At 41.2% G+C, this 15,755-nt stretch overlaps 1 protein-coding gene across 1 annotated transcript in view; it reads left to right on the top strand.

The window, feature by feature from the left end:
* Window positions 1–15,755, top strand: part of LOC108938147 (AT-rich interactive domain-containing protein 3A-like) — a 42,873-nt gene that overhangs the window by 15,518 nt on the left and 11,600 nt on the right. The window contains exon 3 of the mRNA XM_018758509.2: window positions 11,446–11,518. Coding sequence (XP_018614025.1) covers window positions 11,446–11,518 — 73 coding nt within the window. The remainder of the gene's footprint in view (window positions 1–11,445; window positions 11,519–15,755) is intronic.

Here is a 15,755-nt window from a genome sequence, read left to right as displayed (position 1 = left end):
TCTTCCTATTGATTGGAGCGCGGCGTTTGTAACATCCGGACAGAGAACGAACATGGACGTGTGTTATCGTACCTGCTCCCGACAGCAGAGTGTAAATACAAGTAAACGAGAGCCACTAGTTAAGAAAGCCATAGGGCTGATCCACAAGAATCCACAAACTAGTGATGCGACTTCAATCCCTTTATAGAGTTGGGAGTTGATCATCAGGTTAATTGAAAGGAAGTGTGTTAGCTTAATTTCATGGATCTCAGGTGGTGCCTTTGGTGAACCTCAGGGCTTTTACCCCATGGGGTCATGACAGCGATATTTTTTTTTTTCCGCTGTTCAGATTTGTTTATTTAGCTCTCGTTTTTTTCCGTAAAGTGACATAGCCTATTGTTAAGCTTCTTACAATGATTTACCCACTTATACCATTACTGGGTCATTTTTACTGGAACAATTGAGGGTAGGACCCTTGATCAAAGGTACTACAGCAAGAGGTGGGATTCGATCCTGGGTCCTTTAAGTGCACGGCCATAATTGTAAACCCTGTGTGACCTGCTGCACGTTCTGTTCCTGTCACTCAGTAGTTATCAGCTGGTTATAACACCTGGGAGAAGAAATGATCAAACCTATAACTGAATGATCTGATACCTGTAAAACAAAATTGTATCGGTCCCGGGCAACATGGCAGCGGATGGCAGCCTGTTTTCGTAACTTTTGGAAATAACACCGACCCTGCTGCGTCTCTTTTTGTACTTCCCATGCATGCATTTGCATTATTTCCTCTCATATTGTAAGCGCTTACAGTCATAACGCCCCCACTTTTTAAGACTTTATGCATGAAGGCCAACAGACAGCTCATTAAAAATTCCCCGTCTCTATGGCATTACTGTACTCAAAGCCCACTGCACATGTTTAGAAAACATCCCTATTTTTATATAGTTCCCTGCTGCAATTTAGTTATAATTCATAAATAACAGGCATTGGGTTTGGCCCAGAAATCCGGGGAAAGGCCAAGGTGAGCCATCGGAATGGGTCCAGTGGATTGGGTCCAAAGGCCCCTGAACGTGTCCAGAATTCCTTTGTCTCTGCAGGCGGAAGGGCCACATGGGAACTTCACTACTCCATCTTAGAGTAAACTGGGACTGCTCACATTCCATAGTGACAGGGGGATATTGACTGGTTTCCATCTCCTGCACAGCACCAGAACATATTATCGTGTGCCTGGTGAAGGATTTATGCATTCAGCTCTTCATTTATAAACATAAAATACTAAACAGTTATATAATACTGGGGTTTTTTTAGATGATGTTACAGTTAAACTCACACACACAGTTTGAAACCACTTGTCCCATGCGGGGAGCCAGAGCCTAACCCGGCAACACGGGGTACAGGCCGGAGGGTGAGGGGACACCCCCAGGATGGGACGCCAGTCCATTGCAAGGCACCCCAAGCAGGGTTTGAACCCCAGACCCAGGGGAGAGCAGGACCCAGTCCAACCCACTGCGCCACCACACCTCCCTCAGTTAAACTTCAAAGTTATTTTAATTAAAGTTCTCTGATTTGTTTTTAAGAAATAAACATAAGACTTTAAAAGCACAATTTTCATATTCAGTATTTCCTACAAAGTAGGCAAGTTCAGCAATATGCAGTCTTTAACATTTGCATGTAAGAAATTGGCAGACACTTTTCTCCAAAGCACCACGCAATTCCGCCTACTAAAATATTTTCATTCTTTCAGATGAAAAGCATTAGATGCAGACGCACGATTATCAAAGGACGGCTTCCTGTACGTGTGATGCCATCATTTTACTGACATTAGTAGCTGCATATAGAAGTGATATTAAGATGCCAGAAAATCAGGTACGAAAGTGATGGCAACGAGAGGACACATACTTGTTACGCTTCATATATTTGACGCGAGTTATGATTTAGACAAATACACTTCTCCTCTTTCCACTTTTGTTTTTTTTTTTGCCAAACTGGAAAAGTAAAACGTGATGCCAAAGCTGCTTACGTATTTTTAATCCCTTGTTTAATCATGTAAGCAGTTTGGCAACAGACTTCTATTATTCGGAAAGTACACAAAGTACTAAAGACAATCCAAAACAAGTTGGCATAAAGGTTCGAGAAACTCGTCGACATTTTTTTGTAGCAGGATACAGCACAATGCAGGCAAAGGGCATTACATCATTGTTAATACAGTATTTGTACTCTTGTAACGGTGAGAAGGCAACCTGTGGGCGCAAACTGCTGATTCACTTGCGGTCACTTGGTCGGGTCAGAAAGCAAAAAGACACAGCTGGTAGAGTCCGGCCGGGAGTAATAAATAGTAATAGAAAAGCCTTTGTGCAATTATTCGTGGGATGGATTGACAGATGCATCTGTTGATGTGATGTACTCTTTGTATTGCTCTCTGAGAGGTTCATCACTCTGGAGAAAAGCATCTGCGAAATGAATAAGTGTAAACGTAATGTAAAATTCCCTTTATTGTTTCTCTATAAACCACTATTTCACTAATGATTGTCTTATTTCTTACAGGAATTTTCTATTTACACCTCACTTCAAATAAACTGAAATTTTCTTTCTGAATCCCTGTACTAATGAATTCATACGTAGGTACGAATTAATGATCGTTTCGTATCCTCTGTCTCGGCGCTAATTTTATTATCAGTGGAGAAACTGGAAAAGTCGTAAACATGGGCGCTATCGGGAGACCGTTTAGAAAGGATGGCCGTGTGGATAAGGACATACTTTTCATAGCCTTTCTTCAGTGTTTCTTGTGTTGCTGATAATAGCTGGTGCCATATATGTCGAGGCATTGTGAAGTAAAAAGATGAAGGTATACTTGCAGTGTATAATTAGAATGGCATGCTTGGAAACATGTTACCTGCTCAAGGTGACTGACTGAATCTCCGAATGAGATGAGACGGCTTCGCGGAGAACCTTAGAAATCCCGTTTGTCCCTAATTTTACTCATCCAATGATGGCTGATCACTTCCGTGAAACATTATTCGCGTTCCTTCATTCGTGCCCGTAAGTTAAAGCTCCAGCGTTACTCTGCATTGCTACCATGAACAAGTGCTGCAATTAAAAATAAAAATGTAAATGAAATATGAAAAAAAATTATAATTTTCCTTGTATACTTCATGAAAGTATAGTTAACTTCCAGAAACGAAGAGATGGTAGCGTACTGGTTAGACCTACTGTCTTTGGATTTACGCCTCTCCCTATAGTACTCTTGAGCAAGGTACTTACCCTAAATTGCCCCGGTAAAGTTTCCAAGTGGCGTGAATGGGTAGATAATTGTAACCTCAACGCTGTAAGTCACTTTGGAGAGAAGTGTCAGCTAAATGAATAAATTAAATGTATATTTCACAGCAGTCAATCAGGGCTTAAAGAAGACATTTGCACTTTTATATATCAAGCAGCCTTCCGCAGTTTAAAATAGGACTCGGGCAAGGAGTCAAAGTATAAAAGTGAAAACTTAGTGTGACACAGAGACCTTTGTCTAAGTATCTAACGCATCTACCGTGTCAAGTTTTATCTCAGGAAACCGTGTGTGTCGTCGCCATGTGCAGACTGATCTACCTGGGGGCCAATGCCTTACCTTAAGCAGTTTTCTTTCCGTTTTGGATAAATATGCGTTCAAAGGTGTGTTTTGATACAATCATGCGGAAACTAATTCATTTTTCTGTTTCGTTAGGTGTGATTTGCGTGATACCCTCGAACAACAGGGTAATCGGACTGCATTCCTGCTGCTCCTAATCTGGGGTGGGGTAGGAGGAGGGGACCGTGACGCTGTGTGCGTCTTGTCTGGCGCGACCGGGGCACGCCCTGCTCTGGGCTCTCCGGCAACCTGACGCGAGCCCCTTCCTCTGATACCAGCGTCAGTGGCAATCCATCCTCTTAGCTCACGGGTCATAGTTTTTATCCATTTTTCACGAGACGTGTGACCGATGAAAAGATCGCAAATGAATATAAAATATGAATATATCTCCAGTTTTGCTGTTTAGATACCAGTAAAATGGTGTATGATTTAAGCATCTATTAAATTGGCACCTTTTTTTTTTGCAAAAAACAAATGATGAAATTTATGTACTTAGCAGATGCTTTTTGCCAAAGCAACTTCCACTGAATGCTATGTAGTGTTATGAGCCCACACACCTTATTCACCATGGTGACTTACGCTGCTAGAGCACTGCTTACACTGGGTCACTCATCCATGCATCAGTGGAACACACATACACACTCTCTGTCACTCACACACTATGGTAAAACCAGGACAGCATGTTTTTGGACTGTGGGAGGAAACCAGAGCACCCAGAGGAAGCCCACACAGACATGGGGAGAACGTGCAAACCTCACACACTGAGCAGGGATCGAACCCGCATCCTCTCGCACCCCCCAGGTGCTGTGAGATAGCAGCACTGCTCACTGTGCCTCCCATCCCAGTGAGGCTATAAATGAAGTATAAATGATGACAAGCATGTACACAACATGCAGTTTAGCACAGCACAGTAAAATGACCCAAGTGGAAGAAGAATATCAGCATGGGTCAACTTTCTTTCCAAAGAAGAGAAAACAGAATGCTAATTCAAGTCACCCAGATGGAGTCTGGTTAATATTTGAATTAAGGCCTGGGTACTGCTGAATAACTCATAAAGGTCACTATAGTAAGAAATTAATTTTATGGGCTACCGACCACAGTGGGCTGATTAATTTAAATTAAAAGTTAAAATTTCTTTTGTGTTTTTTTCTGACAATGCATAATCATGCTTTGAAATGAGCCAGTGAGACGTTTATTTTGGACGTTACATTACAAGAAGATCCCAGTTGTTCCTGTAGCTGAACCAATTCATGATGCATTAAATAAATTCTCTAAAGGTAGAAGGGAAGCTCAGTGTGGAAGGTAATTAGATGTTTAGATCAGTCATGTTACGGGAAATGTGGAGCACAGTTGAGGAAAACACAGTAAAGTGAAGGTAATATCAGAAGTGAAAATGGTAATTCAAGAAAAGACCAAATGGGCCAATGTTATAAACATCATTATTTTAGAGATGAAGATTAATTTTAAGAATATTTTATCACGGTGTCCACTAAAAATTTAATTATCATCATGCGTATGGGTTTAAATTATGTGCCAAATGCATCTAGTTTTCAAAACAACTTTTCTAACATCAACTTAAAATTACAATATTGTTAAAATGTGAAATGATGCAAACTGTTAAAAATGTTGATCCACTGTGAAAGATGAAATATTTTAAGTGAAAGTGTGGTGTGTAAACATACGTTATCATGGCATTTTTCAAGTTCTTTTCACACTTACAAAGTTTGATTTTTCCATGTTAACTCATCAAGGAGTTAAGGTGACAGATGAAGACAAGATGAGTTAATCTTTTGTTTTTCATCTCTTGAAAATGTCTTTTTTTTTTAACCCCTGCAGCACCATTGCTTCTCATTACTGTGGCAAAATCTTGTTGAAAATCGTAAGGATATAATAATAATTATTTGATAAATAATAATTATTCGATTCATCAAGATTAATCATTTGGAAAGATTTTAAATAGTTTAAGATGATGTCAGCAAAATTTTTGCTAAATCATTAAGGCTGCCGCCGTCGCGAGTGAAAATGCGAAGGACTCTCATGACCATAACAGAGCATTTTCTCGTCCGGATAGGTTTGGAGTTCAGGAGACTGACCCACATGCATAGACCCGAGTTTGTTAGGACTCGGTATGGAAGGATGTTCCAGGAGAATACAATGAGTGGCATGTCTCATCAGAAAGAGCATGACAGTTAAGGTGTTGGAATTGCAGTTTCGGACACTTGAACTTAAGGACATCAACCTTGGCCAGAAGTGTCTTTTCCAGAAAAAAAACGTGGATCATCATAGTAATGCCCTTTGGATGATCGAAAGCAGTGGCCGAGATGACGCACACCAATGAGTACATTGTGCTTGAGTTAAGGGGCACTCACACACCACCAGTTCTGGATACATTAGATCCGTTAGCCTGTGGGAGAACCGCACTATTGTGTTTTTGGAGTTGTTTGTGCTGCTCAGACTGGTAAATTTCACACATTTCCTGCCCCCTCGTGTAATTGATTTAATTGTTCTTGGCGGGACAGTTAAACATTAGACATGTTTTGCCGGGACATGAGCATGCATAGAGACACGCACACCCTGGGGTAGCTGCAGGCACTGCATCTTTAGGAAATAAGTAGCAACTAGTTTAACTCACTAATAATTTTAACTACTTTTTATGAATATGTAAAGTGAAATGAAAACTATACTGCTGCATGTGGTATAGCTGTATATTATATTATATTAGGGGGGTGCGATGGTGCAGTGGGTTGGACCGGGTCCTGCTCTCCAGTGGGTCTGCAGTTCGAGTCCCGCTGGGGGTGCCTTGTGATGGACTGGCGTCCTGTCCTGGGTGTGTCCACTCCGGCCTTACGCCCTGAGTTGCTGGGTTTGGCTCCGGTTCCCCGTGACCCCATATGGGATAAGTGGTTCAGAAAGTGTGTGTGTGTGTGTGTGTGTGTGTATATGTATATATTATATTATCCAGTTGTTTTTGCAGATGAAGACAGGAACAGTAGAGAGATTTGATGGAGGTTAGGAAAAGTTGATATCTGGTCTCCTTGTCCAAATTTTGTCTTGTTAAAATGAGCCTCCAGCTGTTACTACTGTAATCACAAATAGAGTGTACACAGCAGTGCAGCGATGTTGGCCAGTCAGTCTTGGTCTTACTTGGCTTAAGCTGTAATGGTTTTTGTTTTTGTGTGAGAGTGTTGGGTGTGCACGTCTGGTAATAGGAAAGATTATACTGTGGCAGTACCATGGTCATTCAAAAAATACGAATTAAATCGGTTACCCATCGGCTCAGCGTGTGCACAGTTGCATGTTCTTCCTGTGATTGCGTGGGTTTCCTCCAGGTGCTCTGGTTTCCTCTCACACTCCAAAGACACGTTTCAGGTGTATTTGTGTGAATGTGTGTGTGATTGCTCTGAAATGGGCGGGTCCCACATCTAGGATGTACCCTGCGTAGTCTAGTGCTTTATGCTTCTGGAATAGTCTCTGGACCACCATGACCAGCACTGGATAAGCTGATGATGGAAATGGAGAGAAAAAAAGTAAAATATAAGTGCTGGAGAAACAGCTGTACCTGTTTTTACCTTGCTGGGTGGCTGCATTTAAGTTAAATTATAATTAAATTAGATTCTGCTTTTAACTATGAGGTTACACATTTTCATTTTAACTAGAAAATAAACAACTTTGGAGGCCCCTTAAGGTTAAGAATTGCAGAGCAGGAATCATAGGACACAGCAGGGACCCATTCTCAGGGAAAATACTTCTACTGTTACCGTGGTTGGAAATAATGTCACAGAGTTATGCTCACCACTGTAATTGGTATCGTTTGGCTATATGTTACTTATAAAGTACGTGTTGTTATTCCTGCCAGGATTTTATAGCCTCATTGCGTAAACATAATAACACAGCTTTCAGGAGAACGGTAAATTCGAATCAGGCGAAGGAAATGCCCGGTAGGTAGCTTTTTTATGGGAGCCACTAAACGTTATAGTCTACTGTGGAACAACTATCCGTGCTAAGTGGCAACACTTCACTCTACTCGTTTGTTTCCGAGTGATTTTATTTATTTGTTTTCATTTGCTTTCCAAGTAATGTATTTCCATCACTCTTAATGATTGTTTTTGCATTTCCTTCTTCTTGGAGTAGTGGATTTTGATGGAGAAGCTTTTTTCATGGAAAAAAGTGTTATTGAAATGGAATGCAGGTTCCCACAAATTTCTCAGCATTGTAAAATAATTATACTCTTCTAATGGAGGGGGGGTGCGGTGGCACAGTGGCACAGTGGGTTGGACCAGGTCCTGCTCTCCAGTGGGTCTGGGGTTCAAGTCCCGCTTGGGGTGCCTTGCAATGGACTGGCGCCCCGTCCTGGGTGTGCCCCAGCCCCACGCCCTGCGTTGCCGGGCTAGGCTCCAGCTCCCCCCGACCCCATATGGGGCAAGCAGTTTCAGATGGTGCGTGTGTTCTAATTCAGCTTTTTAAATTGCTTTCTGCGGTGACTATGAAACACGTTATTTTATAAAATTTAAGGTTTTAAATTGGCTCGTAAGACAGATACAGTTAACACTTGGAAAGTGTTGTATTCCCAAATCCCATATTTTATGGATACGTTTCAAAGACTCTATTTCAAACTGATGTTCTTCTCACTGTGATTTCTACACACAGTTGTCATCTGTCAAACTACCAACTACCACGAACAAGTACGAACCCAGGGAAGGCTCTCGTTTTATCCTAAGGAACTGCAAAATATAATCTAGTATCCATGTCTCTCAAGAACGATAACCAAGGGATTAACTGTATAAAGGATAAAGAAAATAAATCACTGGTACTCAGATAAATGATTGTGAACTTGAAACAGACCCCTCTGGTTCAAAGGCAAGAGTCTTATTGCAGGAACAACTTTTTGGGAGTCAACATAATCCGTGCACACACAGCCAGTGTAGATTGTACGTTAATTATTTGAGGAGCTACATTAAGGGGGTTGCCCTGCATCTTTAAATTATATATGTTGACTCAGCCGGGCCTCAGAATCAAATTCAGGGCAGAGCTATTGTTCCCACCCCGGGCGGATTATGTGTCTCTGGTTGCTTATCAATCAAGATTAGATATCCTTATTACAGGTAATGCCAGACAGGTGGAATTACATATTGTAAACCTGATTTCACAATAACATACGATATGTTTGTGTAGGTCATGCATTAGTTGTGGTCTGGGTTGGGAAATCACGAGGGGGGCGCCCACTTTTGTTTTAATTATTGCAAAACATGAGACGGAATATCGCCGGTGATAAATGGCTAATGGCAGATGAGGCTTACCTGGACCTTAAAGTGATTTATGGAGCAATGTGTAGGTGAGCTGGGGGATATGTGGCTTTGAAGTGCTTAAGATGAAGCGGCCTGTCATTTCCAGGAAGAGATTTGAAGGAGCGTAATGCTGGGGCCTGCTCCTTCGCACCGCCGCACACAGGGAAAATGAAAGGCAGGGCTGGGAAATGGTTCGAGAGCTCTTCATCAGACGTGACATAATGCACTTAAAGTCTTCTCAGTAGTAACAGAATGTTAAATTTTTTGTTTACGCAGCGCCAATGCTATTTTGTCAGCACTGACATAGTGACTATTCCTTTAAGTCCCAACGAACAGTTTCGCACTGTGTACAATAGTTTATTTTAAAATTTATTTTCATTATAAGCGGTTTTACCGTGAACGATGAATACGGCGTATCATTGTATCCTGGTAAGAGTTGTATAATACAACCCTTAAAAATACGTGTATACAGGTGGTCCCCGATTTACGATGGGGTTACGTTCCGTGAAACCCATCATAAGTCGAAAATATCGTAAGTAGAAAATGCATTAATACACCTAAAATCATAAGTCAAACCATCGTAAATCGGGGACCACCTGTACACACTTTTACATATACACATACTATATATGCGTGCTAACTTAAGTAAAATACTTGGAGCACCACTGATGTACAATATTTACTTATACTACTTATTTACTTTCAAAATATTTCTTATGCCTTTTATGAAACCGATTTGACAATTCAGCTAGTTTAACCAACTCTATGAATTTGTGACCCTAGATGCAGAATAAATGTCTATTCTCTGCACTGTTACGAAGCAGGAATATAGAGGAGGTTCAATTCTGCTTAGCAGTTCTCCGAATTAAGGGATATCCCATTTTCATTTGAGTTAGACAGCAGCTACGATAGAGCCGTCTGTTTTTAAAATCAGAAATACAGATTTATTCAAAGCATTTTGAGAAATTATTTGATCATATGTACTGGATGTAAAAAAAAAAAAAAAAAAATACCCATATCCTTTCAAATGGGAAGGAAATCCTAGAATAAATTACTGGTGAATATCTGAGGGTACTGGGAAAATGTGTAGTGTAGTAAGGAGATGCAGACACGAAATGAGTCACTTAAGTAAGGTAGTACGTGCCGTGCAGGCTGGTGGAAGGGTGTGTTGCCTCGGTCTGGTGTTACGTCACTGCCTGACTGAAAAGTTTACATGGTTGAGGTAACGTATAGCCCAGGATGTGTTCTATTTATAATGTTTCAAAGGCAGTAGCGTATCTTACTAAATTTCAGAGCTTCCCCGCCATCGTGATCAGCGATCGTAAGATGACCCATCTGTTTTTCCACCTGTCGTGTGAAAATGCTTAAAGCGCGTTTCTGAATCCCCGGTGAGCCCAACAGAGATAGATAATGCATGTTCCTGAAGTTGTTTGCTCACAAATGTGCCACTTCTTGTCTTTGTGTGACACGGTAAAAAAGCCAAGTTGTGTTTCCCGGTCTACTTCAGCGACGCACCACGTCAATGCAAAAGCAAAGGTCACTCTAAAGGAACTGGCATTTCTTTTCCCAAGGTTACGTTTTCCTTTGGCTCTTAGTTTGTATATTGGCTCCCAAATAAGAATTTAAAAACCAAAACAGATGCAGAAAACCGAAAAGGAGAAAATGAAATACCACAATGCAGATAACTTGAAAATGCGCTCGGAAGAGAAGTCACACATCCACATTTCTCTTTTGTTGACCTAAGAAGTGATTTAAATGACGTTTTTAGGTTTTACAAAGATTTTACCCAGATTTTTCGAGGTGTTGCACGCTTTCCATAATAAACCATTTGTTTTTGGAAAATCGATTCTCCGGCCAGGGTCCAGAGCCAATCCCAGGAAGCGCTAGGCACAAGGCAGGGTACACCCCGTACGGGACGCCAGTCCATCACAGTGCAATCGCGCACACTCGCACACACGCCGTAAACGCAATTCCGAGTCGTCTGTTCCCCGGAAGTTTGGCGAAAACTGAAGCGCTCCGATGACAAGCACGTACAACACGAGGAGAACACGCAAACCCACACGGTCGCAGCTTTGGACAAACGTGACCCCTCAACCCTGGAGCCGTGCTCTGTCCCCTGAGATAACATTGCACTCGCACAGTATCGTAACGAGGACGGAAATATGTTTTTTAAAGTGCACCCTTAGTTAAGCTCGTAACATGATTCCTAAAGACGACTTTTATATTTGACCAGCGTGACCTTTGTACTTGGCTTGCCTTTGTTTTCCATCAGGAAGGATGGAATGTACTTTTGTTGACTCACTAAAAAGTTCGTGACACTGTGTGCTTAGGTAAACAATAATGATAATTATAGTACTTTAGAAGTAGTCAAAGCGTAAGTAGACAAAGCGATTTATTTTTTCTGTCATGGCTTAATCTGTCAAATCGTTTTTTTTTTTCAATGTTATCTGAGGGATACGCCAATAAAATCTTGCAATGCTCGGAATTTACTTATTATTCTGTAATGGTGCAAAAGTCTCTTCCTTAAACGGGATGATGCTGAGTAAGGATTACTTGTCTTTCTTTCAGCTGTACGAGCTGGATGACGACGAAAAACGGAAGGAGTTTCTCGATGACCTCTTCACTTTCATGCAGAAGCGAGGTTAGTCTCCAGTCTGCTCTGTCAGCTCTACATTTTAGGACAAAACCACACTACCCAGACATTTCTGATTCCCAGAGAAGGACGTTGACAAATAAAAACAGTCAATTATCATAAAAGCATTCAGTTTTTGCCAGTTTTCACCCCAGGAACTTGGAGATTCCTTTTAAAATTTTGAAATTTGAATAGACAATGGTGTGATCAGTGGGATTACCTGTGGAATACAACTATAAAATGTAGAAAATGTCATGAATGAGACATTTTCCTCAACTCTTATATATAATTTGCTTTGAGTTTTTCATTCTCTGTATTTAATTGACCCTCAGCCGTACATTCACTAAAAAAGAGTACTTTTTAGAAAAATAGCCTGGTTAATGGAGTCCTTTTGTGGACCAAACTTTCAAAGAAGACATTGTTTAAATTCCATTTGGTTAAACTTGTGCTAACAAGAGGCTCTGGCTTATAGCCTCCCTTTATCCTACTGGCATTTCAGACATTATGACCTGCTGCTGAGAGGGGCTAAAAACAAAGATTTTGACATATATTATTTTGATTGTTTTTATAATGGGGACTGCTGATTATGTACTGAGGGGGATGCAGTGGTGCAGCAGGTTGGACCCTGTCCTGCTCTCCAGTGGGTCTGGGGTTTGAGTCCTGCTTGGGGTGCCCTGCGATGGACTGGCGTCCCGTCCTGGGTGTGTCCCCTTCCCCTTCAGCCTTATGCCCTGTGTTCCCAGGTTAGGCTTCGGTTTGCTGCAACCCCCCCCCTCCCCCCTTGGGGAAAGCGGTTTCAGGCTGTCTGTGTGTGAGAGGTTCAGATCTTACCTACTGCTGTAGTACCCTGACTTGTTCTAAAAGTACCCAGCTGTATAGATTACTATTTTAATATATTGTTATCTGGAATAATGGAAGTACATTAATGTTGTAAGTGGCTTTGGAGAAACGCGTCTTCTAAAGGAATAAACGTAAATGTAAATTTTTAAAACAAATTGTTATTTAGTATGTAATTGTAATTAGCAAATTGTGTTTTATTGTAGGGGGGTGCGGTGGCGCAGTGGGTTAGACCAGGTCCTGCTCTCTAGTGGGTCTTGGGTTCAAGTCCCGCTTGAGGTGCCTTGCGACAGACTGGTGTCCTGTCCTGGGTGTGTCCCCTCCCCCTCCGGCCCTACGTTCTGTGTTGCTGGGTAGGCTCCGGCTCCCCGTGACCCTGTTTGGGACAAGCGGTTCTGAAAATGTGTGTGTTTTATATTGTATTTTGCAGTCTGCCATTTGACAGCATAGCTTTAGATAAGACATGTTCCGGATAAAAAAAAAAAGAAAAAGCCAGTTACTTATATTTCCCACAGGGCTCCTTGGGTCTTGGTTTTGTTTCTCCTAATTGTGTGTGAAACAAAACGGCTCCTGATTTTTATGCAAAATCATCTAAACACTACTTAACAACAGCATGTGAGCATTTATGAGAATAATGAAATAATCATGGTTTTTATTGTTTGTTATTCGGACAGCTGGTAGTGTAGTGGTTAGCGCTACTCTCTTTAGATCCAAAGGTTGTTGGCTTGATCCCCATCACTGGCTGTAGTACCCTGGAGCAACGTACTTATTCTCAAATTGCTTCAGTAAATTACCAAGGTGTATACATCTGTAAATAATTCTAAGCATGTAATAATTGTGGCATTAACAGTGTAAGTTGGTTTGATGAAAAGTGTCAGCTAATTAAAAAGTGTTATTATTTATATTACTTTTGATGCCTAGAAGACACTTCTGCTGTCAAAAGCATAGAATTAATTGCTGAAATAACCTAGGTTTATTTTTGAATAAGGGTATGAAATCACAGCCCCTCCTGGGTTTCATATCTGTCAGGGATTTCTGTTAATCCCATTGAGGGTAGGTTGAATAACTTGTTATTGAGTTGACTGCTGTGTTGTTTCACCAGTTCCACTTGCTGACATGTAAGGGTGTGTAATCGTAATTAACATTTTCACATTGTTTTTTTTCACTCCGTGTATTTTTTGTATGCACAACGCTAGAAAAACAAATTTCATGTCTCATGAACTTGAGAGTAATCGTGATGTTTTTTGTTTTAAAAAATGAGACATAGTCATCTGTCTGGTTTAACCAGCTTGTTCTGGGTTACCTTTATCCATTTTTTGCTGCCTTGTATTATGATCATTTAGTTTAACATTTGTCTTTTTCTTAGATGTGAATTCATTCATTAAACATTGCCTCAATATTTAGAAGTTAAGCTTTTGACTTGCTGTCATCATGTCCCCATAGGCCAACATCCAGCCAAGGTTAGAAACCCTCAGTCTGACCTCTGACTTTCGTGATCATTAATCACACTTTGGGAAAATGGCAGCTGTCAGAATCGTAGAAAGTTCCGGCGCATTTCTGCTTATTTTACTAATGTATGCCGTAAGGTGACAAATATCCTTAAACGTGAACCATTTGATTGCAGGGCAGAAGTGACAGGGTAAAAAAATGGCACTGCAAGCTCTTTTGAAGGCCATCAATGCGAGATAATGAAAAACATTTCTGTAAACAGTTTTCTGTTAAGTATCCCAAGGTACGTCTCAATTTAAAACGGCTCTCCGGTGCCAATTAAATTTTTCTCGAACCAAAGCAATTTTAAGCTAAGTGCAAATAAAGCACTCTCGTATTTACGCTCCAAAGACAAAGGAACGCATTCCGTTCGCCCCTGAGAAAGACCAGGCCTGAGCTGTTAAGATTATTGAGACAAATGTTAAGAGAAGCCGCAGCAAATTAATGAACCGCCCCATTACCTTGAGGGAAACTAATAGAGAGGACAGCGAGTGGACAAAGTGAAATCTGCAACACGTTCGGAGTCTTTGTGTTTTTGAGGAGTAATGGATTCACCGCAGGCCCTGACCTTGTATATCAAACCTTACAATAAAAGTGCTACCATCCATTGTGCGCTGCTAAATATGCGGTTTGATTAATTGCGTCCGCAAGGCCGAGCGCATAAATTGATTACTACCTGCACTGCATCAGCACTTTCCCCTCAATATGTAGACTTTTGTTCGTTCATAATTACCTTGAATTCTAAAACGGGGAATGGAAGGCTATTTAATGGAAGAGTGTTTCATCACCCGGCTGGTAAATATCCAGCAATATCTCACTTGTGTGGACTGTCTGATACCGAAATTTGTCACTTGCGTGTAATGGGAGGTTATTGTTTCAGACAGATTGTTTTATGACTATCGAGTGCGTCACGTGACGTAAAAGTTTTTTTTTTTTTTTTCCTCCCTCCCACTCACTTTTATTGGCACTGATTTTGCCATTCAAGTCTGTTGTTTGTTCATTCACAAAGATATACTTTGATATGCTTATAGCTGTAATGCCAAGTGTTACATAGTGCCAACCTGTAGAAGTGTCACTTAATAATGACTTAATTAATAATCCATGTTATGAAGGTAATTTCAGGTAAATATTTAAATTCAAGATGTTCATGATAGGGAGGTGTGGTGGCACAGTGGGCTTGGCTGGGTCCTGCTTTCTGGTAGGTCTGGGGTTCAAGTCCTGCTTTGGGTGCCTTGTGATGGACTGGCGTCCCATCCTGGGTGTGTCCTCTGTGTTGCTGGGTTAGGCTCCGGCTCCCCACAACCTTGCTTGGGACAAGCGGTCTCTGTGTGTGATGTTCATTCTTTAGGGCCAATGGGTAGCAGCGGCTTCTCTTACCTCCTGGGCTGTGGGTCCGAATCCAGCTCAGTCTGTGTGGGTTTTGCTAATTCTCCCTCTATTTGTTTGGGTTTCCTCCATGTGCTTTGGTTTCCATTTAAAGACATGTGTTTCTGATGGATCACTGACTCCAAATTGCGCTTACTCCGTGTGTGTGTGTGTGTAAATGAATGAGTGTGTGATTGTCCTACAATGGACTGTTGTGTCATCCTTATGCTCTGTGCTTTCAGGATAGGCTCTTCAGGACCTACAACTGATGATGGATGGAATTTCAGAAAGCTTTAAAACGCAGTTAGTGTTTTAATTTGTCATATCTTAAGCAGTCAATTACTAGACATTGTTGAAACAGACACCTTTTGGAAGCAGGTATTGAACTACGAAACTGTTTTCTATGTACTAAAAATGAAACCGATCGCTGGAAATTTTGTAGCTGTACCTTAAGCTCTGAACCAGGCAGTTAGACTTGTGGTCTTGAACGATCAAGACCTACTGTTTAAATGGGGTGCAGTCAGGACAGCGTGCTGACTCAGGTGATTCTCTGTCT

This window comes from Scleropages formosus, chromosome 17, assembly GCF_900964775.1.
Source record: "Scleropages formosus chromosome 17, fSclFor1.1, whole genome shotgun sequence".
In the NCBI taxonomy this organism is placed as follows: Eukaryota; Metazoa; Chordata; class Actinopteri; order Osteoglossiformes; family Osteoglossidae; genus Scleropages; species Scleropages formosus.
This window is presented reverse-complemented; position numbering and strand designations above follow the sequence as displayed.